The 27,878-nt window shown below is 47.9% G+C and overlaps 1 protein-coding gene across 1 annotated transcript in view; it reads right to left on the bottom strand.

The window, feature by feature from the left end:
- Window positions 1-27,878, bottom strand: part of LOC138566906 (cytochrome P450 2H2-like) — a 370,699-nt gene that overhangs the window by 205,966 nt on the left and 136,855 nt on the right. Inside the window, exon 4 of the mRNA XM_069644634.1 lies at window positions 26,238-26,398. Within this exon, the coding sequence (XP_069500735.1) occupies window positions 26,238-26,398 (161 nt within the window). The remainder of the gene's footprint in view (window positions 1-26,237; window positions 26,399-27,878) is intronic.

Genomic DNA, 27,878 nt, shown 5'->3' with positions numbered 1-27,878 from the left:
CATACATTGGACAACAGACCAAAGTATATTTTTTTTCTCAACAAACACCAAAGAATGCCTACCAAAAAGCAACTCCGTAGAAAGGAACGCATGAATTAGAGTAAATAAAAATAAAGATGCCCAATGTAAGCATCCACCTGTTGTAGAGTTTGTAGAGAATCTTGGTAAAAACCAGCCAATGTAGTTGGGTAACAAAATAAAGGAAGTCTCAACTACCGAAACTGTACCTCCTCCATCAAAAAGTGTCACAAAACACAGAAATGTTGTATAAAAAAACGGCTGCCAGTACAGCTAACAATGTTCCTAATCATCCTGATAGTGTAAGAAGAACCCATAGTAAAAAAAGTATTTTAGCAAAAATGTTTTGTCACAGAGTCCTCCAGAATCTATTAAAAAGAGGACCAAAATCATCCTCACCCCTTAAAACCTACCGTAGAAAGTTAATTCTACAAGCTCTCGTGGACAGTGCAATCCTTCTCAAAAGGAGGTTGTTCATATTAGTGTTAAATAGGATGAAAGCACTAACAAAACTAAGTACCAAACTACAAAAGAAACTCAGCAATAAACGGAATGTGAACAAAAATCATTTCTTGCATGTTTGTGGTGGTGAATGGAGTCACTCAACAACCACAGAGTCATATTTTAATGAAGAAGCATACAAACAAAATCAAACAAACACAATTGCCATCCATAGCAGTGACGAGGGTATGAGAAAAGCAATACTACCATCATGGAACAAGAAACACTGCTTACAAAACTGTCTCCTGAAAACTCAGAATTACCTCTCGATTCAGCAGAACCACACCATCCAGTAAACAAGTAGACGTGCACATCAATATGTGCCATTCCAAACAAAACTGTCAAATCTTTACGTCAGTTCCTCAATCAATATGTAAAAGGTAAAGACAAAAGTAAAATGAAAGTGCTGCAAAATATGGATTTTTGTCCAGTGCGGAAAGACACAGGACTAAAAGGACATTCATTAGCCTGCATTACTGGGCCTATTTGCAAAAGTACCTTCCATGATATCAAAAGAATATCAGTACATCATTCCAACGTAAGAAATTTAGGGTGTAATTCATAGAATTCAGCGCACAAGTGGCGCACGCGGCAGTCTGTGGCAGTCTGCACCAGCCGCGTGCGCCAAATCCATTTCAGCACACAGCATATTCATGGATTTCAACATCCATAACCAGCCGTGGCGCAGAGTAGCGCAGCGACCCTGCAGCAGCGCCAGTTATGCCCCCAATCCCTCCCCGTGCGCCATGAACAGCGCACAAATCCCGTACATGGCGCACAGGCCAGTGGACCAGCATACAGGCCCCCAACCACGAAAACGTCTGTAAAACTCCCTGCGCACCCCTCCGAATACACGTACCCCACTGCGCGGGAAGTTTAACACGCGATTGGCCTTGTGCGAGCGGGGAACGTGTATTTCTGGGGTGCGCGGGAAGTTACACACGCGACTGGCCCTGTGCAAGCGGGGTACGTGTATTTCGGGGGTGCGCGGGAAGTTTCACATGCGATTGGCCCTGTGCGAGCGGGGTATGTGTATTTCGGGGGTGAGCTGGAAGTTTCACACGGGATTGGGCCTGTGCGAGCGGGGTACATGTATTTCAGGGGTGCGCAGGATGTTTTACACGCGATTGGCCTTTTGTGAGCGGGTAGTACGTGTATTATGGGTGTGGCAGTGTGTATCCTCCCAGATGTGCCCTCTCCCCCCGCAGGGCCTGCAGGCACACCCCAACACAGGGGTACACACTGCACCCCTGGCCATGCCCCACAGGCAGCCCATCCACCCTGGCGAAATGAGCACTGACTCATGTCCCCCAGAACCCCCAACCACCCACCAGTGAGGGGCACCTGCCAGCAGGCCCCGACTCATGTCCCCCAGCACCCCCATCCACCCAGCAGTGAGGGGCACCTGCCAGCAGGCCCGACTCGTGTCCCCCAGCACCCCCATCCACCCAGCATGAGGGTCAGGCCCCGACTCATGTCCCCCTGCAACACGATAGGAAGCTGCACAATCATGGGCCTCATGTGCACCAAAATACCACAGCACACCACCCCAGTCTTGACATGCAATGATTTCACCAATCCACCCCACACCGACATGCCTATGTCGGAACACAAATCAAAAGTCAACCATGTACATCAACACATGTCTGTCACACACACACACTGTTTGCCATAGATCGTGTAAACCCACATATTGACATCCATGAACCCAAGGAGCGAATCCCACACATGGAATTAAAATATCAAAATGTATTATGAACAAAATCAATGTAATGAAATGAAAGTCAAAAAAATAATACAAACATGAAATGAAATGCATGTCCAAAAATATGAAAAAGGAAATGTAGATCCAATCCAAAGAAATCTTAAAGAAAAATAGTCCAAACTCTCTGTCCACCAAAACAAATCCAAAGGAAACGTAAACATCAAATTCCATTGCTCCATGGTGAAATCCAAAGAAAATGTAAACATAAATCAAATCTCCAACTATGTACAAGTAATTTTCAAAGGGTCCATGAGCCCAACAAAAGAACTGAAACCTATCAAAGAAACTACCTAAGAAATAACTATATACAAAAGTGTGGGGCATAGTCCAATCACCCCAAAATAAAGCAAACGAAAATGAAACCTAACACTAAAAACTATTTACAATGGCGGCGGGCTAGTCCGACAGCTCACTTTCCGATGTCCCGGGCCAGGGCATCATCGAACTCCTGCTCAATGTCCTGGAGGCAGTCCTCTTCCATGGCCCCGAGGGTTCTCAGGGACGATGCCATGTTGGACTCCAACTCCCTGCGAATAGCCTCGAGGCACTCGGCCCGCCTCAGTGCCCTCCGCATGGAGTTCTCCGCCCTGACCATTGTGAGCCGTGCCTCTTCCGCCTGACGCCGCTCCGCACCTATGGCCTGGCCCAACCGCTGCCACACGGAAGACACTTTCAATCCTGGGTCCTCCTGCCCTCTGGCCAATACCTGCCCCTCCGATGTTGATGGCCCCGAGCCACCATCGCTCCCACCTTGTTGCTGCTGCTGCTGCTGTGCCTGTGCCCTGGCTCCTGCTGCCTGCACGTCCTCCTCCGGCTGGGGTGCAGTTGTCGTGGTGGCCACCCCTGCTGGACGTCCGACTCCCGACTGTGGCAGGGATGTGTCCTCCACCAGCCTGGCCGCTAGGTCAGAGGCAGCTCCACAGGGTGGGAAGATGGCATGGAGGACGACTGGCGCATAGGGGGTTCAAGTGAGGAGGGGGTCGGAATAAGGTCCAGCATACGGAGGAATCCAGCCCTGGTGACCGGTCCCAGTAGGTCAACGCGGCATCCGGTGTCTAAAACACTGCAGGTCACCTCGCATGCCCCGTTGACGCAACGCCATCCCAGCCAGGACAGGCTCAACCCGGTCCCAGATTGCCACATCCGCAGGGAGAGGAAGGCCAGTTGTTGTGCGCTCATCCCCTCCCTGAAAACGGGTATGGACGCAGGCATCATTGATGGTGCAGAAAGATGCAGTCACAGGATCGGGGACAGGATTACAAACAGGCACCTCTGCGGCGGCCTGTGCTGCCTCCTGTCCCTGCCCCTACACTGCACCACTAGCACCAGTGGAATCCCCACCTCCAGACCCCGTGTGTGTCCCTTCCACGGCCTCCTCCTCCACCAAACCCCCCACCAACCTGGATGACTCCATGCCATCTTCCTCCGTTGGACCCTGTGGGGTCTCAGCTGCCCTTTCTGCTGCCGAGGAGTCCACCTCCGACCTTTGCCTCTTGGACATACCCTCGGCAGCTGCGGCCTGGGACGCGGCACAAGACTCCTCACTCCCAGATGAGATGACAACGTGGGAGGGGGGCCAGACCTTGCGTCTCCGGCTGGTGGTGCGATCCCTGCCGCTTTGCTCCACAGCACCCTCTCCGCCCTCTTCATCAGTTGACACTGCAGACAGGGAGAGATAGAACACAGGCATCAGGGCACTGTACAATGGACTGATACACACATGACAGTTGCACATGAGTGGCAGTGTAAAACTACAGACATGGCATCACACTCCCCAACACACATGTCATTTCAACTCACACACATGAGCAAATCAACAGGAATATTACACCAGGCAGCACCATCCATATACAAACAACAGCACGAGCAGCCGAAGGTGAGCCTGACGTCACATGAAACACGGGGAGTGCACAACACATGCACACATGCCACCAGACTTGCATGCATGTGTACATCTCCACCAACTGTCGCAGTGATGAGATCGCCATCCATGTCACATCTCGCATTCAGCCTTCTACATGTCAGTGTCACATGCATCCATGTTGCATCACAGTTGCACACTTGTCAAATACACCCACATGCACATGTGCATAGTGCAGATACATGCAGCATGAACCAGCATCCATGTGTGACACCACAACCATGCCACAGTACATACTCATAATTCATTACATGTGTGCACCCACACATACATTTGCACAGCATGCTTACCAACACATACACCATTGATGTGTTTCACACTTGATAGGAATCACATGTGGCAGGTTCAAGTCCCTGTACATACGCAGCCATACATGTCCCTAGAAAGATATATGTGCAACCTGCACACTCCTGGCACACCACAACACGCACAGCGTCCGATCAGTATGCATGTACACTTACCGCTCGACTCCAGACGGGTCTGCCCCTCAAGGATCTGGACGTGGAGCGCTGGGTGTATGCGTTCCAGGACCCTCATCTGGTTGTCGGTCAGGTGGACCCGGCACCCCTTGGCATCCGCTGCCTTCAAGAGGCGCTGGGCCTTGTTGAGGGTCCTGGACCTGAAGTCCTCCCAGCGGTTCCGGACATGTTTGATCTCGTGGACTGTCACCTCCTCCTCGTTGATGGCAGTCACGATGTCCATCCAGATCCTCTTCCGTCCTTCATTGTCGGCGCGCGAACTTCCAAGGAGGGCATCATACTGCCCCACGACTTGCTCCAACAGGACACCAACTTCCCTGGCACTGAAGCTGGTGGCCCTCTGCCTCTCTGTCTGGGGGTTGCCAGTGGTGCCAGATGGTGTAGTGTCCGACATGGCAACCCCAGAGGCAGGTGTGGGTGGGCAACTGGGTCCTGGGGCTGGGCTATGGAGCGATGGTATCCCAGTCGGGAGTCTTCAGTTCCAGCAGGGGTGGTCACAGCAACTGCACCCCTGGCTGACGTGCAGGCACCAAATAGCAGGGCACGTGGGCAGCAGGCAGGCAGCAGCAGATGGCAGGTGGGAGCGTGCTCGGGGCTCTGGGGGGCAGGAATATGGCCTTATGGGCACGAGCGTGGTGTTCCGTGTGTTGTTGCATGGCCAGCTTGATACGGAGTGATTTGGCACGTGAAAAAAGTGCACGTCAGTGTGAAATTGGAGGAAAGGCCCTTAGCATGTAAGTGCGTAAGTGACGTTACGTGCATGGGTGTTCCCCACAACACGGGTGCATTGTGAATCAGCACGTGAGAAAACTGCAGGTCACTGTGCTATTGGAGGAAAGGGCCTTAGCGCGTATGTGACGTTGCACATGTGGGCTGGCTTAAAAGGTACGAGTATGACCCTATTTTCTTGTACATGCTTTTTGTGGAGAGCGAGCGGGTGATTCTTGTACTTCTTGTTGGTTCACACGCGAATACTTCACAACGTTTCCAGTTCGTACTCCCTGTTTCCTCAGACTGCGTTCTTTTCTTCTTTTGGCGGGGGTGTTGCCAATGCGCACATGCGTGTCTTTTTCACGTTCTTTTTCAAGGCAGACGGTGAGTTGCGCACGTATTTTCCAACTGTGGTTGCCCACTTTTGTCGCGTACCCCTTCAGAGGTCATTGTAGGCTGCGTGTAACACGCGTACGCTTATTTTTGTGTTTCTGGGTGCCACAGAGTAGTGCGGGTTCATTTTTCCACGCACGTGGTCTACCAGGGGTTGCGTGCACGTGTACTTTTGTTTTTGGGGTGCCTGTGCGTTGCGTGACCCGTCATCTTCCCCCAGGGGTCACAGACAGCCTTGCTAGAGCACTAGGGTACGAATTCCATCTAGTACCCTACCCCTTTCACCCCAATTTCCAAGGACAATTGTTTACTACAACTCCCATACGCACAACAACATCAGTGCCATGGTTGGGAGGCGACCAAGCAGTAAGGGAGGCAAAGGTGGCCGAACTCAAAGAGGTTGGCGTGGTGGGCGTGGTAGGGGACGTGGTCATGATTTGCAGGGTGCCCCTAGAGCCCAGTGTGTGGAGGACCAATCAGGGCCACCTATGCCCGCCCAATGGTTGTGGGAAATGTAGCTGACACCATCCCAGCTCAGCCCTTGTTGAACCGGCCCATTTTGTCAACTGAACCAGCACAGGATGACTCCCAGGCTGGCTTCCAGGTCACCAAGTTTAAGCCACGTGTGGCGGTGAAAGTTCCTGTCACCATGCCACGTGGATCTGGGGCAGCAATGTCATCTGCTGTCCCAAGTAGCCAGGGTGAGGAGGCTGCATGGGCAGCTGCAGCTCAATCCACCCCAGCTCCGAGCCTCCAAGCTGGGACAGTGTCGGTCCAGGTCCATCACACCGACGTTGGCACTGCCAACATCACCCTGCAGCCAATGCCTGCACCAAGACCTTTGGTCATTGTGCCTTTATGGGCTTCAAGTACCCAGTCCACCTGCACTTCCGCCCCTACTGACCAGAGCGGCTTAAGCCACTCAGGATCCGCACCACCTTCCAAGAAGAAGAAGGGTGCTCTTGCACTACAGGCTGGAACCCCAGACAAGGCTACACACTCTGGCACGTCAAGGAAGTCTAGCTTCAATGATGCCGAACTTGATGCACTTGTGGCCTATGTGTTGGCACATAGCTGCGAAATGGTGGTGACTGCAGGCTGCAAGACTACGCCTGCTCAACGTAGGGCCGACTGGCAGACCATCGCGGACCACATTAGAGCCCTTGGATTTGTGAGGCGCACAGCTAATGATTGCTACAAGCGGTGGAATGACCTGAAACACAGAGCAAAGAACAAGCTGCCTTCCAATCATGCCTCTACTCTGGTGACTGGCGGTGGGTCTCCACCAGAGGACGACCAACTCACTGAACATGAGTCTGTTGCTGGAACCTTCGTCACAGAGGAACAGATCCAAGGCGTGGGAGACCTACCGGATTATGAAGCATTGTCCGGTGAGTGCCCAGGCATGTATGTGTAATCCATGTGTATGTTGCTTGGGTGATGTGTTCTGATTGAGTGCCAGGTGAGGGTGTGTACTCATGAGTGTTATGGGTCACCCATGTGCTTCCTCTAAACCATTCACCGGCCTTGGATTTGGGTATGACAGTATCCCTTCTGACCACAGTAGCCAATTAGCACCACATTACTGCTGTTGCCCTTGAACTGTCATCTTGCAACAACATTGTTCAAAATTTTCAGTGTTCATTCAGCCTGATTGTTTCAATCCTCCCATTTTTACAATGCATTTTTCTGCCCTAATGCCACATATGTGGCATGCTTCTGTCATAGATTACACCCCACAATGGCCCACATTTATTACCTTGTTATGGGAATGATTTGACCATTCAGGCTGATTGAGTAAGGGCCTGCTCACATTAATTTTTGGGCCCTGTTTGAATGTGGAACATGACTGTTGTCTCCTGTCATGTTGAAGTGACCAACCATTGATGTATCCATCTGCCTGCTATCACTGTATAATTGAACACTGGATGTGTTGCAGTGTGTGGCACATGCGTATTTTGTCACACTATTTTGCATTTTTCATCTCATCATGTCCATCTCACATGGATGGGTGACAGTACTCATTCACTAACATATGGCTGTACTTGTCAAATGTACCGTGGCTATGCTACATACCATCTGTGTGCTGGCATGTGTCATGTATGTGTATTGGACATGCCACTCACCGGCTAATGTGTGATGCCACTGCTATCCAGCATGCAGCAAATCTGTTGCTTTTCCATCTTGGAGTCCTCAGTGTCTGCTTTTTGCCTCCCCTTCCAACTCAATGACAGTGCATGCATGCCAGGGTTATAATCATGTGGGACATGTGTAATTCATGTACTGGATCTCTGGCTTGTCAGGCCTATGTGTGTGCTATGGTGCTCATGCCTGTTTCCATTTGTTGTCTTTCATGTTTTTGCAGGTGATGACACACTTGATGCTTTTGAGGTGGAGGAGATGGTTGCAGACCCAGGAGGAATCTCAGCCACAACCAGGCAATAGTGGAGGACGTGGGGTGGTGGTAGGTGAAAACCCAATCCTCCTGCAGACCATACTGTCCACGGGTGTCTCAGGGTGCAACTCCCCAGACCTCTATGATTCAGGTGCTGAATTGGACAGCGAGACATATGTGCCTTCGCAGGTGAGTGTTTCTGGCAGGGATGCTGTTCTGTCCAACCCACCTGCACCGGGGGTAGACCCCTCTATGGGGATGTCAGTGTTGGTAACTCCACCTTTGGCGGTTACGGAGGCAGGGTCACACTCCACAACATTTTCTCCTGTTCCTGGGCCAGCAGATCAAAGGGGGAATGCAGTCCTGCAGCCTCAGGCAGTGCCAGCACAGCAAGGTGCAGATCGCCTTGTCCCAAACAGGTGTGGTGCCCGCCGACGCGGTGGCCGTGAGCCACCAGGCACTACTGTATGGGAAAACTCCATTTACAGTATAGCAGCACAACAGGGAGCATCGTGTGAAATGATGGCTCAGGCAATGGATAGGGTGGCCAATTCCATTCTCCCCCCTGAAAGGCAGATGGAGCTCCAACAGCAGGCAACAGACTCCATTTGGCAATCACACAGGGAGAACATGTTGGCGTCCAACAGGGACCAACAGGCGGCACTGGAGACTCTGCGCAAAACCATATCTGTAGAGTCACAGGGCCACAGGGAAGCCCTGAGGTTAGAACACCAGTTCCTCAGGGAGACTCTGGGTGAACTTGAGGCTTCCCGAAATTTTAGGTCAGAACAGCAGCTGGAGCAGCTCACACGTTCACTCTCAGCAGAGCTCCGGGCATCACGCAAGGCCATGCAGGTAGAAATGCGGGCTACCTGTGAGGTGCTGCATGGGGATCTCCGTACCATCATCCTCCAGAACGAAACCTTCCACACCCGCATGCTTGCTGCCATGGAGGATCATACCAGGGCTTTGCGTGGGCTGCCTCCCATAGCACAGCCACCTCCTGATGCAGCAGCAGAAGGTGAAGAGAGCAACAGCAGTTCTCCCACAGTAGCGTAGCCGTGCAGTCCATGAGCCCATGGAGGTATTTTTTTTTCTCAACATCCACACAGGTGGGTGTTGGGGTGCACCCTGTCCTCGAACCTCCTGGGTGCCCCCCCCAGTCCACAAATGGCCATTTTTTTTTCTTTTTTTTTAACAGTGTGTTGCCTTGTGCGGCTCACGTGGGCATCCACTGTGTATTCTAGCTGGGCACATGCAGGCTTGTCCTGTCTTTGGGTTAGATGCTTGGGTTCCTGACACACACACACCCCTCCTGCTTCCCCTTTCCATGGGCTTGCAAAGGGTGTGACCAAGTGACAGTAACTTACACAGTGACATTGGGCTCCCATGAGCTGTGTGGGCAGTCTGAAGTCAAAACTGTGTGTACATCACTAGTGGGGATTGTTGTTGGATTGAACACTGCATGGTGTATTGATATGTGCTTGTGCATCCATGTCTTTCTCCTTATTCACATGTACCTTCTTCATGTCTTCACAAGGCTGTCTCCTTTGCAGATGCAGTTCATGTTGTATGCAGTACACTGACACATTTGCCTGACAGCAACACTCTGCAGTTGGAAGGGGTCGGTGTGCTGGCTTAGTCAGGTTGTGAGACTTGCACTACTTTGATTTTGTACTGTCATATTTTGCCACTGTTTCATCCTCTGTTGCTGCTTTGCGTTGCTGCTAAGTATTTGTTCATGTGTGCTGTTTCTTATTGATTACTGGGACCATATTTTCTGTGGCCTGTTTACATTTGGGACAGTGCACTTTGTGACACTTGTGTCATGTGTTGTGCATTCATTTGGTTGCTTTCACGTTGCATGACATGCCATGGTGTGTTGGGTAGCTGAGAAGGGGAGGGGTTGGGTGACATGGCACCATTTTCATGTTGTATTTTGCATTTGCGAGGGGATAGTCATTCATGCTGCATGAATGTGTGGCTTTTAATTACACAGCATTGGTTGTCTTTCGGTAGGTAGGGATGCACACAATGTAACACTTCCAGTTGACCAATCTCAGGCTGGTATGGTTGTGACAGTTGACTGTCCCTTATGTCATCATCATTGATTGTCAGCTGGTATGTGCCAGGGCTGTGTGCACTTCACAGGGGTTGGATTTTAGTTGAAGTAATTAGCCACAAGCTGGGTACGGACTGCCTCACCACGTGCCCTTTCACCTCCCATGTGCAGCGGCCGTGCATGTGGTCGGGGATGTGGGGGCACCACCATGTCCACCCGCAGGCCCCGGCAGGTTGCAACGTTGTGCAGGACACATGCTGCCACTATGATCCTGCACACTACTGGGGGGCTTATAGCAGCTGCCCACCAGAGCGGTCAAGGGAGCGAAAGCGTGACTTGAGCACTCCGGATGCGCACTCCATTATGCCCCGGGTTGCAATATGGGCTGTGTTGTATCTTACCTGAGGTGCTGTGGTGGGGTTCCGAATTGGCGTCATCATGTGGGTGCTCAGAGGGTAGGCACTGTCCCCTGGGGAGGTGATGATGGGTATCATTAGTGGGGTTGTCACATTACTCAGTATCTGACATGCATGCATGTGCAGAGGCATTTATACTCACCAATCAGCCATGTATCACCATGCCCAGCTTCTAGGTCCTGGTTTAGGGGTGACATTCTGAAAATGAAACTATCATGGGTGGACCCTGGATAGTTGGCATATACTGAGGTGATGATTCCCTTGGCATCACATACTACCTGCACATTGATGGAATGCCAGTGCTTGCGGTTTCTATAGATGTGCTCAGTTGCCCTGGGAGGACATAGACCCACATGGGTGCAATCAATGGCACCTAGCACTTTGGGGAAGTGTGCCACCCTGTAAAAGTCCTGGACGGCAGCCTGCCTTTCTGCAGGTGTTTTGGGCATGTATATGTGCCTGCGGACTGAGGAGCGTGCAGTCATGATGGCCAACACCTGGTGTAGGCAGCGTGACTGCGTGGCCTGTGACACCCCCCCCCACTATGGTACTTGTCCGCTGAAATGAACCAGTAGCCAAGAAGTGCAGTACATTGAGCACCTTTTCCAAGGGGCTCAGTGCTTGGGAGCACAGGGTGGGTGATGTGAGGTCATCCTCCCACTCACTCAACAGGTCGAGTATTATGTGTGGTGGAAACCTGTGCCTCCCATACACCTGGTCATCAGGCATCCCAAAAAGAATGGTCCTGGGTGAAAAAATGCGGGACTTGGCATCCTTTTTGACGCACACGTTTCCCCTGTTCGATTCCATGAATACTTGTAGCTGGGCGTGTGGGCGTTGCAAGCATTAACCTCCTGTACTTCCCCCGTAACGCCCACATTTTCACGCGTTGTTCCCCATTCCGCATGTTACGCCCCGTGTTCCGCCTACTTTTGTAGTGTGCGCTGTGCTTTGTGCACTTTCGCTATGCGCGTAGCGCACGCCGTTTAATGACGTGTGCGTCCGCGTGTGCCACCCATGATTTTAGCGCACATCCCAGGATTTACACGCGCACTGACTTCCATGAATCGATGTGCTCGGCTTTGGCACGCTTGCGCTGCGATTTTCGGCGCACATTGATTCCATGAATCGGCCTGTTAGTGTATAAAATATATTATGCAAAAAGTCCAGCTTCAGAATTAGGTAATTTAAATACCACTCTTCTGCATGGTACACCCAAATATTTACAAGAAGAAATTGACGTATTCAGAAAAAGTATTTTGGAAGCGAGTGCCACTTACAAAATGCAACAGTTTTAGAACTTAGTAGCGACAATTCTGCACATAGCAACCTTCTATTACACACATACAGAAAAGAAATAGTAATATTTAAAAGGTCATCGGATGAAGTACCAAACCATGTGTGTGTGTGTTGCCGCAGAACGTTTTACAAAAGGAACACAAAAAATGTGGACATAGCATACAAAATAGAAGTCAATGAAGACTCTAAATGGCTTGAATGAGCTTTGTACCTTTCAGATGAAAACAAATATGAAATAACTGAATGCCTAATATGTTGCAGTTACTGTACTGCAAAATTAGACAACAACCACACTCCTTCACGTGCTATTACAAATAATTTGGAATTGTTTCCATTACCAAAAATCCTGCAACAGCTCAATTTGTATGAGAGCATAATAATTCAAACAGTTCACCCATTTCAAGCAATTATACGCCTTCATCCAAAAACAGCAAAATTACCCTCCTCTGAATTGGTGCAAGGCATTCGTGGCAAAGTTTATTTGCCATTAGATCTAACGGAAAATGTACACACTCTAGGAGTGGAACGTTCAATAGAGCATTCTTTAATAGTCTTGGTAAATGGAGTACCAACAATGGACAAACAAATTTGGCAACAATTAGTGGACTTACACAAAGTTAGACAAGCACTGCAATATCTAAAAGACAATACTGAGTACTACAAGGAAATAAATATTGATGAAAGTTTAAGGGAAACAACTGAAATAATTCAAGAGCCATCAGAAACTGGACAATTCGAATTTCTGTATCCAGCTACAGTATCCACTCTTTTGGACCATTACACAATTCATCCATTGCATTCCGATGAAAGCATAGATGATGCACTAGAAAGTTACCAAATGTGACAAACCAAAGGGTCACCAACGAGTATTTGGGAAAAAAGTATAGAAGCACGTGCTTTTCCACTGCTATTTCCTACTGGCAAAGGTGGATGATACGATGATAGACCCACTCAGATTGGGGCATCAGAATACCGCTCATTACTAACGTATTCGCAAGATCCCAGATTTAGACAAAATGTGGAATACATATTCCACCTACTCTATGAGAGTGAATTAGCAACACTATGTTATGGAGTTGCACACATTCTTAAATCTGGAACCCACTTTCAAAATATGTCAGCTACACAGTTAATAGAAAAAGTACAGGAAGGGATCCACCAGGAGGCGCTGAGATGTTCTAACGCATCTCGGTTTGTCTCCTCTGCTGCGCACTGTTTGCAGGACCTGAGCCCTCCCCAACACCCCCGGAGTGAGGAGCTGGCATCACCCCCACCCCTCTAAGTGTGCCGGGCACCCCTGGCCCCAATTTGAGCCCCCGTGGTGGAGCCGTTCGGGAGATCGTAGCCTCTGAGTTTCAGAGGGACAGAAGACCCTCCCCCCTGCGGCGCCGCGGCTCTGCGAGAATCCACTGCGAGCCCGGGCCTGAACGAGGCCTGTGGAAGGGCTGGGCTGTCCCGTTTGGCGGGTCCTCCCCCGGCCTTGTGCACGACGGTGGAGGCGGGACGCACCCGGAGGCATCCGCAGCTGATCCGGGATCTGGAGGAGGCACCACAAACGCACCGTGGAGTTGGAGGCCTGCGCGAGGCCCGCAGAACGAGGGGAAGGACGGAGCGTGAGGGCCCCCACTGGAGTGGGAGCTGCTTGGTGTGTTGTGAAGGGTGATCTGGAGTGCCAGGAATTGGCGACAGTAGTGTGCTGGCACATGGACTCCCACAGGCTGAGGGGCAACTTGGCGCTCAGGAGGTAAGCAGGTGCAGGCCAGGGCTGGACGACCTCCTGGGAATTGAAGGTGTCACGGGAGGAGGCGGGAGTGTGGCTGGGGAGAGCCCCTGGCATACATCGGAGCCCCGGAGTGGCCTTTGGCAGCGGGGTGCCCCCCGTGTACCGCAGGTCCCAGCCAGACAGAACAAACACACGGGGACCTGTTGGGAGATGACAGCCCCAGCGGACCACACTGAGGTGCAGACACAGGGGCCTTGGGATTTGTCCTTCCCGTGCTCAGCCTATGGAACAATAAACACTGCCACAGCTACGACGGGAGTGAAGTTTGAGGGGGGAGAGGTGAGGTGGGAACCCTGTGGGGGAGAAACCCACACCTACAGGAGTGCATTAGTCGGGGACTCGGACCCCCGTTGCTGGGGCTCCACTTCTCGCCCCTCGGCTGACATTGGTCCCCGCCCCCTGTGGCGTTGACTGCGTATGTGATAGCGGATCACCTTGGGCACAAGCTTTTGGGGGAGGCCCCCAAGGAGCAGGGATGCTTGGGGAGATTCTATGAACTGGAAGGAATCCCTACAGAAGTTTCGCCGCACGCCCCCCAATCCCCTGATACCCCCTGAAATGGCGGCCCTGGCGCAGCAGGAATCTACTGATACAAGCACAGTCACCAGGGGCATGGCGGCCCTACTGGAGGAAATTAGAGGCTTTAGGGCGGACATTGCTCTACGTCTGGACACCTTAGATAAAAAGGTGGACAATATTGATGACAGGGTTCAGGCACTGGAGAATAATACAGCTTCGACCGACATCTTTGAGACACAATTCGACATGCGCCTGTCGGAGCTCGAGAGGAGAGAAGAGAAATGCTCCTTAAAAATGGACGACTTGGAGAATAGGGAACGCCGCTGTAACCTGCGTTTCCTAGGTTTTCCGATAAAAAGGCGAGACCCAAGCAGACATCATTAAGGCTGTCAATGCAGTAATAGGAGTGCTATTTGAGGGGGCCAACACCAACGAACCCACCATTGACAGGGCCCATAGAGCAGGTGCATCATCCAGAGGCCCCAGATCCGTTCTAGTTCGCTTTCATTACTTCTCAGAGAAAAGCAGGATCATCGAACTGGCTCGCAAGAAGGGCCCGGTGGAATGGGAGGGGGCCCAGATCTCGGTGTATCAGGACCTGTCGGCCTTCACCCTGGCAAGACGTCACCTCTGTTCCCCGTTGACGAAGATGCTCCAGTCCAAGGGGGTCCGATACAGGTGGGGATACCCATTTTCGCTCACTTTTGTGTTCGAGGGCTACAAGTATGCCCTGATCACTGAAGACGATATCCAGAGAGTGTCGGGCAAACTTTTTGACAATTCAAATATGGAGATGGGGGAGCAGAACCGTGAGAGATCCCCGACAGGCCCAAAAGGAAACAAAGCTCCAAAGGAAAGGCGCAGAGTTTGAGGCCAAAGGAAATTTAGGAGAGTGGCCCCAGCTTACCCGGAACTTCCGAGCAACTGAAGCGGACTACTGGTGCCCGACGAATAAACCTGCATTTGACTTTGTGAATGGAGGGTGATGTAACTGTTTGTGACTTGCATTGTTCCTAAAGGTGGGGAGGGCTCGAGTTGTTGTTTATGAAGAGTTAATGAGCCCGGAGGGGGGAGATAATGGTGGCCTGGCCTGGCGATAGGATGAAGCCATGGAACAACCAGGCGATCAGGGGGGAGCGGGGAGGGGGGCGTGATGCGTGGGAGTTGGGTTGCGCGGGTTACAGTTATGGCGCGCCAAGTTTTTTGGTTTTTCTCGCACCCAACTGTCTCGAGCCGTAAGGGGGTTGCGAAAGCATTGGGGGAGTAACAACGCTTGCTATTCTAATAAGGGAGCTATGAGCCTTTACCTGTGCTTTAATGGATGATTCACTCCATTTCTTGACAGTGGGGTCACTGAATGTACGCAGGCTTAACTCGCCTACAAAGAGGTCGCTAATTGTGAGGGAATTTGCGAGGCTGCGGCTTCACTTTCTCTTTGTGCAGGAGACTCATTGGATTCGGGGAAAGGAGCCTAAGCTCAAGGCCAAAACCATTGATCAAATGTTTACGGCTTCTTCCCAGGCAAAGAAGCGGGGAGTAGCTTTGTTGGTTTCCCCCGGGGCCCACTTTGTGTTTAAAGCCTCAAAAGCAGACCCGGATGGACGGTATCTCATGGTAAAGGGGGAGGTGCGGGGCCGCTTTTTCACATTGGTTTGCATATATGCTCCGAATGAAGCGCAGGATACCTTCTGGGAGGGAATGAAAGGGATAATAATGTAATTTTCTGAGGGCACCCTACTGGTGGGTGGCGATTTTAACATGGTGCTCTGCCCCGAGAGGGATAGGAAGTCTGATAATCCCTGCCCCAACATCCGTCTCCACAAGAAATTGGCGTTGGCCTTCCAGGAAGTGAATGGGGAACTGGGCTTGTGTGACACGTATATACCAGAGCGGGGCCGGAACCCCGATTACACATTCTATTCAAAGCCACATGCTGTTTTCTCTTGTATAGACTACATCCTGGTTGACTCCACGCTGCAGGGAGAGGTCTCAAATTCGGGAGAGGAGATTGTCCGTTGGACGGATCACAATATGGTAAAGATTAGGATTGGCCTTCCCCCTGCCCCGGCAACCGGATCCCGGTGGAGGTGTAATGACCTCCTCCTGCAAGACAAGGAGATACGCCAATCCCTCCTAGCAGCCATACAAGATTATTTTACCGTCAATGATAACGGGGAGGTTGGCACTATGGGAGTGTGGGAGGCGTTCAAGGCAACTATTAGAGGCACCCGCATTGGTATAGGGTCTGGGAGAAAAAGGGAAAGGGGCCGGGAGGAGAAGTTGTTAAAGGAAAAGATAGAGGCTATCCAACCGCGGGGGAAGTTGAAAACACAGATGTTTCCCGGGAAGTGGGAGGAGCTGCAGAGGTTGTGTTCTAGGTTGGCGGACCTCATGGTGGGACAAACGGAAAGGAAGCTCTCGTTTCTGAAACAGAAATACATGGAAAAGGGGGAAAAGGCGGATAAGATATTGGCCTGGAGGCTTCGTGAACTTAGGAACAGTAGGAGGGTGAATTCGATTCATACCCCGGAGGGAGACTCAACCGTAAGGGATAGTAAGATAGCGGAACAATTCATTTGTATTGTTCGGAATATACGGGGGATGGGAATGACGTTGACAGCTTCCTGGACTCCCTTCCAATCCCGGGCCTTCTCCCTGACAAAGCTGATTCTCTCGAGCATCCCATTTCCCCGGAAGAAGTAATAGCTACCATATCCTCTTTAAAGAGAGGCACTGCCCCGGGGGATGATGGTTTTACAGTTAAGTTCTATAAGACCTATAGGTCCACGCTTGCCCCATTCATGGCTAAGATGTTCAATGCTGCACTGGATCAAGGCACCCTCCCACCCACGATGATGTCTGCCTTAATCGTAGTCCTGCCTAAAGAAGGCAAGGATCCCTCCTATTGCCAATCATATTGCCCCATATCCCTCCTTAACACCGATGTTAAAATATTGGCCAAGCTCCTAGCGAATAGGCTAGCGAAACTCCTCCCTACCCTAGTACATGGTGATCAAGTGGGCTTCATCCCGGGCCGCCAGGGATCAGATAATATAAGAAAAACTCTCGACCTTATGCATGAGGCATCTAGACAAGGGGTGGAGGGGTACCTTCTCTCGCTAGACTCAGAAAAGGCCTTCGACCGTGTCGAGTGGCCTTACATGGGCAGGGTTCTCCGAAAAATGGGTCTGGGAGACAACTTTTGTAGGTAGGTCCCAGCACTATATTATGGCCCCTTGGCGAGAGTACTGGTCAATGGAGGCACTTCAGAGCACTTTTCCCTTTCTAGAGGCACCCGGTAGGGATGTCCCCTGTCGCCCCTATTGTTTGCGTTGGCAATGGAGCCCCTGGCCATAGCGGTTAGGAACGACCCGCAAATCACGGGAATACGGTGTGGTGATTGTGACTTTCAACTCTCCTTATTTGCAGATGATATTCTGGGCTACCTTACAAACATTCAAGACTCCCTACCCCGGTTATTTGATCTTGTGCACAACTTCGGCTCCTTTTCTGGGCTGAAGATAAATGCGTCCAAATCAAGCATCATGCCCCTGGGTCTGGGGGATCAAGACATCGGAGGTGACGCCGACATTCTGGGGGTTAGAATAGAAAGGGAGTTCACTAGGTACCTGGGCACCACCATCCCCAGAGATCTATCCCAACTATACCAGTGTAATTTCCCAGGGATCCTAGCTCAGGTTAGCAGCGACCTCAGACGGTGGGCACCCCTCACGCTTTCCTGGCTTGGGCGCATGGTCACGGTGAAGATGAATATCTTACCCCGCCTCCTCTACCTCTTTGCAGCGCTTCCCGTTGTGATACCTGAGACCTTTATTGAGGTGCTTCAGTCCCGTGTCCTCCAATTCATTTGGAACGGCAAGAGGCCGAGAGTTAAAACCTCCACCCTGACCCTCCCACAGCTTTATGGTGGTTTTGGTCTCGCCGACTTCCGGCTCTATTATAAAGCAGCCCAGCTCCGGGTGATGTTGGAGCATATGAGGGATGACATGGGAACATATTGGACGTATGTTGAGGACATTCACACCCACCCGAAAAAAGTTAGAGACCTTTTGTGGGCCCCACCTAAAGCTCTCCCCTTTCAGCTCAGAACACATCCTACCCTGGCAGCCCTGTGGGCAGTATGGAAGCCCAATAAGGCTAATAAACAGCTGTCTTCTTGGCCCTCCCCTTTGTCCTCGCTCTGGGGGCTCCCCATTGACCTGGGCTCTAGGGGCTTCCGAGACACTCAGGCCTGGTCAGACATGGGCTTGGAGAGGGTCTCTCAGCCCTCACGTGAAGAGGGCTTTATAGAGTATGACAACTTGATCGAGGCATTGGTTGATAGACCCCCTACGGTCTTTGAATACCTATGCTTGAAGGGGATTTTGACCCACCCTCGATGGGCCGACCAGCTTAGATGCCCCCTCACTCCTTTCAAAGATATCCTGGCCAAAAGTACAACTCGAAAGGGTTCCTTGTCTATGTTTTATAGTGTTTTGATAACGGCGGACCTAGAGGGTAGACAACCCTTCAAAAACATATGGGAAGAAAGGCTGGGCATGACATTGGATGACCACACTTGGAGAGCTGTCTTTAAAAGCATCTTTACGGGTTCTCTGTATACCTCTGCCATGGAACATAGCTTTAAAATCCTCCACTCGTGGCATCTCCCCCTGGCCCTGTTGTCTAAGATTTTAGAGATGTGTCCCCTTTTTGCCCTAGGGGGTGTCACCAACGGGGAACCTGGTTTCACATGTGGTGGGGTTGCCCGGTCATACAGGTTTACTGGTCGGAACTACTCAGCTGGATTAAGGATATCGAGGGGTTTAGCCCGTCCCTGCAACCACTGGAAATTCTACTGGGCACTCCCATGCCGGAGACAGAATCGAATGTTTTCCCCAAGGTCATTGGTGCCATGCTGCGAGCGGGGAGGCTGGCACTCGCCCAAAAATGGAAGAGCGCCTTGGCCCCTTCCAAGGAGGAATGGCTCTGTAAACTGAGGTCGATTTTTGTGTATGAAAAACTTACTGCAATAACAAACAATACTATGACTGATTTTGTACAGGAATGGACAGCAGTTCTTCTCCATGTTGATTGTATTACCATGCGTTTGTAGAATGAATACTGAGCTGCTCCGATATGGTACGCGATTTCACAACCCCCAAGGACCCGTGATGCTCCCTGTTCAATTGACTTTCTGTTGGACCCCACTGTCTCAAGTGGTACTCTTAACAATCATGTGGTAGGCAAGTGTTCTCCCCTAAGTTTCAATAGTTTGCAACACCTCAAAACTTGGCATGTTGATTTATTGGGGGGGTTGGGGTTGGAGGGGGGAAATGGGGAAGGGAGTTAATGTATAAAAGAGAAATTGTCATTGACGATTTGGTTTATTCGAATGGTTTTGCTGGTTGGGTTGGCTTTTATGCCCTACCTTATATGTATATTGTCAATAAAAAACAAAATTAAAAAAAAAAAGAACAGGAAAAAGATAAGGTTTTACAATCAAGTATAACAAATTTGTTTGCAAACATGCATGGTACAAAGGAATACTGGTTCAGATGGCACGAAGACGTGCGTTGCATGACCAGAAATCTTGGACCACCAACTTGGTTTGTTACGCTATGCTGTGCAGAAAATGATGGGAAGATTTACATGAGTTCCTACGCATAGCAAACAGCAACAAAAACAACATAGATATATTAACACCTGCAGAACTTTGCTCTCTAGATCCAGTTAATGTCTCAAGATATTTCCATCATCGTTTCATTGCAATGCTACACTTTATTTGCAATACAACTGTTCCTCCCCTTGGAGAAGTGCAGCACTTCTTTTGGAGAAAAGAATATCAAGCGAGAGGAGCACCACATATTCACATGCTGTTATGGATCAAAGGTGCACCGAAATTTGGGCACGACAGTGATAGCACTGTTTTGCAGTTTATCCAAAAATATGTCACATGTGAAATCCCTTCACAACAGACACATAGTGAGCTGCATGGGCATAGCTTACAATTTCAAAGACACAAATGTGGCAAATATTGTCGCCGCAAATACAAAAACAAAGGTAAATACTACACAAAATGCCGCTTTGGTTTCCCTAGACCAGTTACAGAAACAGGTGAAGTAAACAACTTCATGTCTTCAATTCGACATAGTGTTAAAGGTAAATCACCTAAAAACAAGTATTACATAAAAAGAAGGGAAGAATCAAAATATATCAATGATTACAATGCAATCATTGCCCTGTTATGGAATGCAAACATAGATGTGCAGTACTTTTCAGACAATTCAACTGCTGTTGCACGATATGTTACAGCCTACTTAACAAAAGCAGAAAAAACAGAGCTTCAAGACCTCTGGGATGACCTAGCATCAGGCAAAACATTATCACAGAAATTGTACAGCCTAGGCATAAAAATGCTCTCTCATAGAGAATGTGGGGCCTATGAAGCAGCAGATCGTTTAACCGGCACTGCTTTGTATGGAAAATCAGACAACATAGTATGTCTCAGTCTTGGTCCTGCAAAATCTAGAAAAAGAGTGCTAAAATCATATGAGGACATAGAAAGAATTGCCAGAAATGATCCCAACAGCCAAGACATTCTAAAAAACAATTTACTGGGCACATACTATCCGAACAGGAGTACCACTCTGGAAAACATGTTTCTATACCACATAGCTCAAAACTTTGCATACAAAAATAATGTAAAACCCGATGAAAGCAAACGCAGATATAGAGTGACTGATTGTGAAGGGAGCTTAGTGAAACTTAACAAAGCTTAATTAATTATGTGAAATTGTCATTAAAAACTCCTCAATAGAAAGAACGATATTACATGTCTCTGTTACAACTTTTCAAACCATGGAGAAAAGAGGAAGACATACTAGATAATTATGAGTGCTATGAAGATGATTTAAAAGCAAATAAAAGCATTATTACAGATGTGAACTTTACACAGTACAAAACAATGTTACACAATTAGCAGCAACAGGAAGAAGAACTTCAGGCCCAACTAGATAAAGACTCTTCCGACAGTAGTCAACCTTCTGTAACAGTAAGTCAAGAACCATTACGACAACCACTAATAGAAAATGAGGCTGAAGTAGCTATGGCAGAAGTAGAAAACACCATGTATCAGTATCAAGAAGATACAGAAGACTTAACTGTACAACAAGCAAAACTTAACAATGATCAGCGCACCATCTTTGAAGAGGTAACAAAACAAATTGTACATGGTGTACAACACGAAAATAAAGAATGTACCTGCCAAAATTACAAACCTATACTGCTGTACGTCAGTGGTGAAGCTGGATCAGGGAAAACATTTTTAATCAAAATCATCAGCAAGTTCCTTCAACAAGTGACAAACAACAAACTGTCAAATGTTGTAACGGCCCCCACAGGTTTAGCTGCCTACAACATAGGCGGTGTGACTTTACACCGATTACTACTGCTTCCAGTAGAGCATCAAAATAAATTAGACTACTACAAACTTTCTGCAGAAGCTACAATGGGATTACGTAGAGTATTGAAACAAATGAAAATGCTACTAATAGATGAAGTGAGCATGGTCTCCAACCTAATGTTGGCTTTGATTCATCTCAGATTGCAAGAAGTACTTAAAAATAATAACGAAGAACTCTTTGCAGGGAAACGCATTATTGTTTTCGGAGATCTTCTACAATTGATACCAGTGAAAGGTGAACCGATTTTTAAAACCTTAGGCCACAAACTCTGCCGAAAAACTGTTGGTAGCATAGGTAATGTTAACCTTTGGCAACATTTCCAATACAGAGAATTAACTGAGAACATGCGGCAATATGCAGATCTCACTTATGCCAACATCTTAAAAAGTATTAGAGTTGGAGTATTATCGCAAGAAGCACAAGTTGTATTGAAAAACCAGCATATACATGCACTTTATGGCGATAATGCATGTGCAACTGATGTTATGGAACAAATAGCGCACAAAAATGTCAATTGTATAGCCTTAATGCCAACTCTTGCAAGCTGTTTCAAATTCAATGAAACAATGTTAAAGAAAGAATTGCAATCAATAATAGAAATTAGCGCCACAGACAAACTAGACGTACATGGTATGACAGTACCCATGTGTGAGCAAGCCACAACAAGACTAAATAGTTTAGAAAATTCAATCTCCAAAACAGCTGGGTTGGAAAAAATATTGAAATTATCCTTAAATTGTAGAGTAATGCTTAACCTTGATGTAGAGCAAGGGCTAGTTAATGGAGCACTGGGCACAGTTGTTGGCTTTCAATCATACCCACGTGATAGCAACATTCAGTTTGTAAATATTCACTTTGATAACGTTTCAGAAGTGAAAAAGATAGGGCGCTCAATTGCTCGATTCCTTCTCTTCAAAGACATGTATGTACTTAGAGAGCAATTTTCTATAACTCTTGCATATGCAGTTACCATTCATAAATCCCAAGGTCTTACCCTAGACAAAGCATTGATAGATAATGGAAACACAGTGTTTAAGGAAAGGCATGAGCTATGTAGCATTATCACGCTTACGTACACTTGACGGTCTATTCCTAATAAACTTTGATTCAAGTAAAGTCAAAGCTGATATTCCTTGCATTGTAGAATACAATAGATTGTGTTCACTGTACACCCCTTATCTGAAACAATACCCTGTTTCAGATAAAGTGAAACGTGGTAAAAAAAAAGTAAATGAAACAGAAATGCAACAGCAAATTCCGTAGAGAAAAGAAGCTAAAGTTTCATCAATTGCCGCAAACATAGAAGAACCTATTAGGGAATGTAAACAAGGGACATTGGCAAATAAGCAACAGAAAAACCGAAAAATGCACTCAGATACAGAACTTGCTGGCCCATTCAAATTTGCAAATGAAAGTGGGGTAAGTTGATATGCAAATGTAGCAATGAATATTCTATTTCAATTGCCACCAATTGTTAACAATATTTACCTGCACAGTACAGACCAATTGTGTTTGCAAATGTTAGTGCTGCATAGGAATGCAACAAGGAATCCTGACAAAACATACAGTGGTCATGGAGTAAGGCAACAATTGGACGACTGTGCTGGAATGGTGAGATTCACTATGAACTCACAAGAACATCCACAATAATTTCTAATGTACATACTATTAGTATTGGAAAACAAAAGCATACCTGTAAATGAAATCTTCAAAATTTCGTACACGTGAAAACATACATGCATTCTCTGTAGCAAAGTGATAAAGGAAGAAATCCCAAATGAGCGATTTGTGTATGTTTCCATACCAAATAGTGAGAGCATTCCATTTCAGCAACTTGTACAAAATGCAAACCATGGCAGGTTATGTAGTATTTGCAATTCAGACAATCGCTCCACCTTACTGATACAATCACATAGTACCTACATGATACTTGTGCTTCTACGTTATAATGCAGATGGCACCAAAAACAACTGCAAACTGACTGGATTCACACACGGTCAAGTGTCACTTGGGAAGAAAACCTTTACAACAGTAGGAATAATCTACCATGCAGGAGCTACAACCAATGCAGGTCACTACACTGCATACATTAAAAAGAATTCTGGATGGTTTGAATGTAATGATAGCACCATTACTCTAAAGCAGAGGTTGCCAGCTAACCTAACAAATGCGTATTTCATGTTCTTGAAGCCAAAATTTACGAAATAATGTGTACTTCAAGATTGTCAACAAATTATGTGAAAGACTACAAACAGTTAGAATATCCCCACAGGTATCTAACTACCCAACAGGATGGAAGAATGAAACAAATAAATGATTATCACAGATCGTTGGAAACAAATGCACAGGTAGAATACGCCTATTGGTATCTAACTGTTGTTAAAAATCGTCAGGAAGGCAACAAACAAAACATTAATTGGAAAGATGAAGGAAACAGGATATAACGACACAAATGAATGAGTATCACAAATCTGTAGGAACAAATGCACAGTTAGAATATGCCCTACATGTATCTAACTGTTGTTAAAAATGGGTAGGAATGCAACAAACATAACATTGATCGGAAAGATGAAGGGAACACTGAAAAGAAAAAATGAAGTAGTTAGTACCATAGGAAATGAAGGTTTTTTTTAATCCAACAAGGAATTTTTTTTCCCAGACCCAAGTATTAGAAAAGCAAACACAGAAACTGAGCGCAATGCACAGTACACTGGTTTGTAAACTAAATATGAGGGTAAAAAAAAAGGTTAACCGTCTATTATGCAATGTAGTAAATAAAATGCAAAAACTAACTCACCTTTTTCTTTCATCACAGAAATGGAGAAGGTGATACTTCCGCCAAGTACGATACCCAATTAAAAAAATATATGTGGATTCTGAACAAAGTATGGCAGGCATTTTCTACACATGGGAATGTACACGTCTAATCTATGGTACTAATATTCTGCAGTGCCTGTAGGCTGCCCTTCCATCTTCGGTCAGTAACCTACCACCTACGCCTTACAACCAAGGTACAAGGAGTATAGTTCCTATTCACAACCATTGCTGCATATGAAAACCATGGTACTTGTAAATTAGCTACTTATAAATTTACTTTTCGGACCATCGTCTGCAGCCATGAAGCTAAGACACTATGGCATCAACACAACTAGCACATTCCACCACACCCATATTGACTTGTAACTCCACTGCTTATGACTTCAGTCTTGGGTGCAAGGGCTTTGGCCATGCACCCAAGAGTGCAGGGTCTCTCCACAAATACCTCAGAGAAGTGTGGTAGTGGCGGTTTTTCTAAAGGTGTGATATCCTTCAGTGCTTCTGTCCAGAGGCTTCACTCCTAGCTGTATGTCCATAGATCTTACATGGGGTGGGTGTGCAGTGGTTTGCACATCTAGTACTTATAAGTTTGTTCTTGGGTGCATGGCTGGAAAGACTGCACGCACTCCCCACAACTTGCCAATCAAAACGCAACACTACGGGTGTATGCATGGGTGGCACATGCGGCTGTGGTTGTGGCCAGGGCCTACATTCTTGGAAGTAAGGTCTTCGGCCGACGGCCATGCATCCAAGACTGTAGGCCCTGGCCACAACCACTGTCGCATTTGACACCCATGGCGGCATACTAATGTATATAATAATAGCCATCGGAATAAATTATGCATTTACGGCATGTTGTTAATTTCAATGTTGCCTACCAATATGCGTGTGCTTTCTACAGTTACAGTGGGGGTTATTCTATAGGTGTGTTATCCTTCAGTGCGTCTGCCCAGAGGCTTCACTCCTAGCTGAATTTCCTGTCCACTGCATGGACTGAAGTGCTATCGTTATTACACCCCAAATTTACTGTGCGTACAAGGTGTCCATAGAAATTACATCAGGAAGACCGACCCCAGAACAAATGCATTGATCACCCATGTCTTAATGTCTGAACCTTTCCCAATGCTCTGTGACAGAACAAAAGAGTTTCATGAAAAGAGCATGTGTACGCTGGTTGTTGCTCCGCTTTTGGCGGATCCAAGATGTCGGGCGCATCCAAGCAATCTGATGCAGAACACGTCTCGCAGCAGCCAATGGTCAGAGACGTCCCGTGTCCGCGGTCATGACGCCAGCCCCTTAGCCAATTGGTATCTTGTTCGTTGACCGAACAGGAAAGTGTGACCGCGGAGCGAACATAGATATCACAAATTTTTTTGTGATATCTATGAAAGAGAGAGACTTTGAAGGGACTCCAGTAATGCAAGGGCAACAATGTGTCAGAATCTCCCAAACACATGGCTGATAGAGAGTGGTCTGCAGACTGCAGGCGTCAAGCGGGCGACTCACACACACTCGGGGTTTCCATCTATTGCATGCTGTGCTGAGCCGCTTTAACCCAAACAAGGCTTCAAACAACACGAGTGCGCCTGACCCTCTTAATGTCATTTCATCCCCAGCGAGCACTATACATTACTTTACAAACGAGCGCCCCACCCGCGTCTCCACCCTTTCCATGCAAGGTGCCCGCTTTACCTGCACCCAAAAGTTATCCACGCGTTGCAGGTTTTCAGCAATCAGGTCAAGCAAGATCTGGAACTTCTTGTCGTTGTAGTCGAATCGCTGACCGAAGACAATGGAGCAGATGACATTCGAGACAGAGCGTCGGATGAAGAAGGTCGGGTCAAAGGGCAGCTCTGATGGACAAAAAATAGAGGCGCTAAATCTGGGTTTGATGACGCTGTACTATCAGCTAATTAGGAGTCTAATATGCAGATGTGCAGTGGTGTGTTAAAACATGGATGTAAACTTGGATTCTGTTCAGAGATAGGTCCTTGCTTTTGTAATGAATATGCTTGTTACTGAACCAAGAAGCATAGTGAGTTGTACATCAAATCTGACAATGCAGCTGAAAGGAAAATGAATTATATGGACTTAACCTATATATCCTAAAATTCATGCATCTATATATATTTTCAATGTCTGCTATTCTACTTCCTTGTTTTGTCATTGTCTGTATGGAAGGTGTAGGGAGAACATGTACAAAAGTAGCTTTTTCTCCCTCACATGGACTGATGGGACTCCTTTGTAAGTAGGCACCAGTGTGGTAGGGTGACCACCTGTCCGTAATGTGCAAGGACAGTTCAGAGGCCAACCTCTCCATGTTAAACAACTCGGTGATGGAACGAAGCTTCTTAATTACTCCACATTACGTCACTATAAATAGTTGTCTTCAAACTGTGGGCTGGCCTCGTGAGGGTGGGGGGCGACGGGACGGAGGACAAAGCTCTTAAAAACGGGATTACAGTGTCTGTTTTTAATAGTAAATATAAGCATTTAATAGAAAATATAAGCATGTATAACCTGTGGGGGGGACCGGATAAAATTTGTTTACTCAAGTAGGGGCTCAGCATAAAAAGGTTTGAAGATCACTGATATAGATACAGAATATGGAGCAAAAAAGAAAAGTGTTGTTCTATCATGGAATGGCACTTTTCTTATTTTACACGGAGCTCAGAATGAGGCCCTCAATTGTGCATCCAGGGCCTGAGCTCTGCTATAAAGTAGAGTGGAAAGCTGACATTGTCCTCTCTAGTTTCCAGCACCACCATTCTGAGGCAGGTGAAAGAATTGGAGAGGAGCTGTTGTGCTTTTCAGCTATTATGGGTGCAGTGTGCGCACACTGGTGTAACGGGGGCCCCAGCAGCCCCATGCTGCCCATGCCCAGTGGGTGGGGGCAGTGGTGTTGGGGGTCCCCTCCGCAGGGTTTGGGGGGACAACATTTTGTGTTACGCCACTGCATGCGCAGTGGTGTCACTGACAACATTTCTCAAACGTCTGCCTTTTTTTATGATTTACGAAGCGGTGCAGCCATCTGGGAAACGCCCAGTTTACACAAAAAGGTCTGTACAATAGATATTAACGACACCGCAAATTTGCCATATTTGAACTCCTTTTAGTTTGAATGATAAAGCAGTGCTCTGCCAGGAGAATCCCCCCACGGTGCCTGTCCTGCATTCCTGATGGTCAGTAGGGCCTGTGTCAGCCATAAATCAAGGATATTACAGTGTCAAGGCTGTGACGTCTATAGGCCGCACGCTTTCTTCTGCAGAACAGATTGCTTTTAGAAAAATGGATGTTCCTCCACTTTTCCAATTTTACACAGACTTGGGCCCT

Source organism: Ambystoma mexicanum, chromosome 2p (genome assembly GCF_040938575.1).
Source record: "Ambystoma mexicanum isolate Mex_15411 chromosome 2p, UKY_AmexF1_1, whole genome shotgun sequence".
Classification (NCBI taxonomy): domain Eukaryota; kingdom Metazoa; phylum Chordata; class Amphibia; order Caudata; family Ambystomatidae; genus Ambystoma; species Ambystoma mexicanum.
Note: the sequence above shows the minus strand (reverse complement) of the source record. Positions and strands in the feature narration are given on the sequence as shown.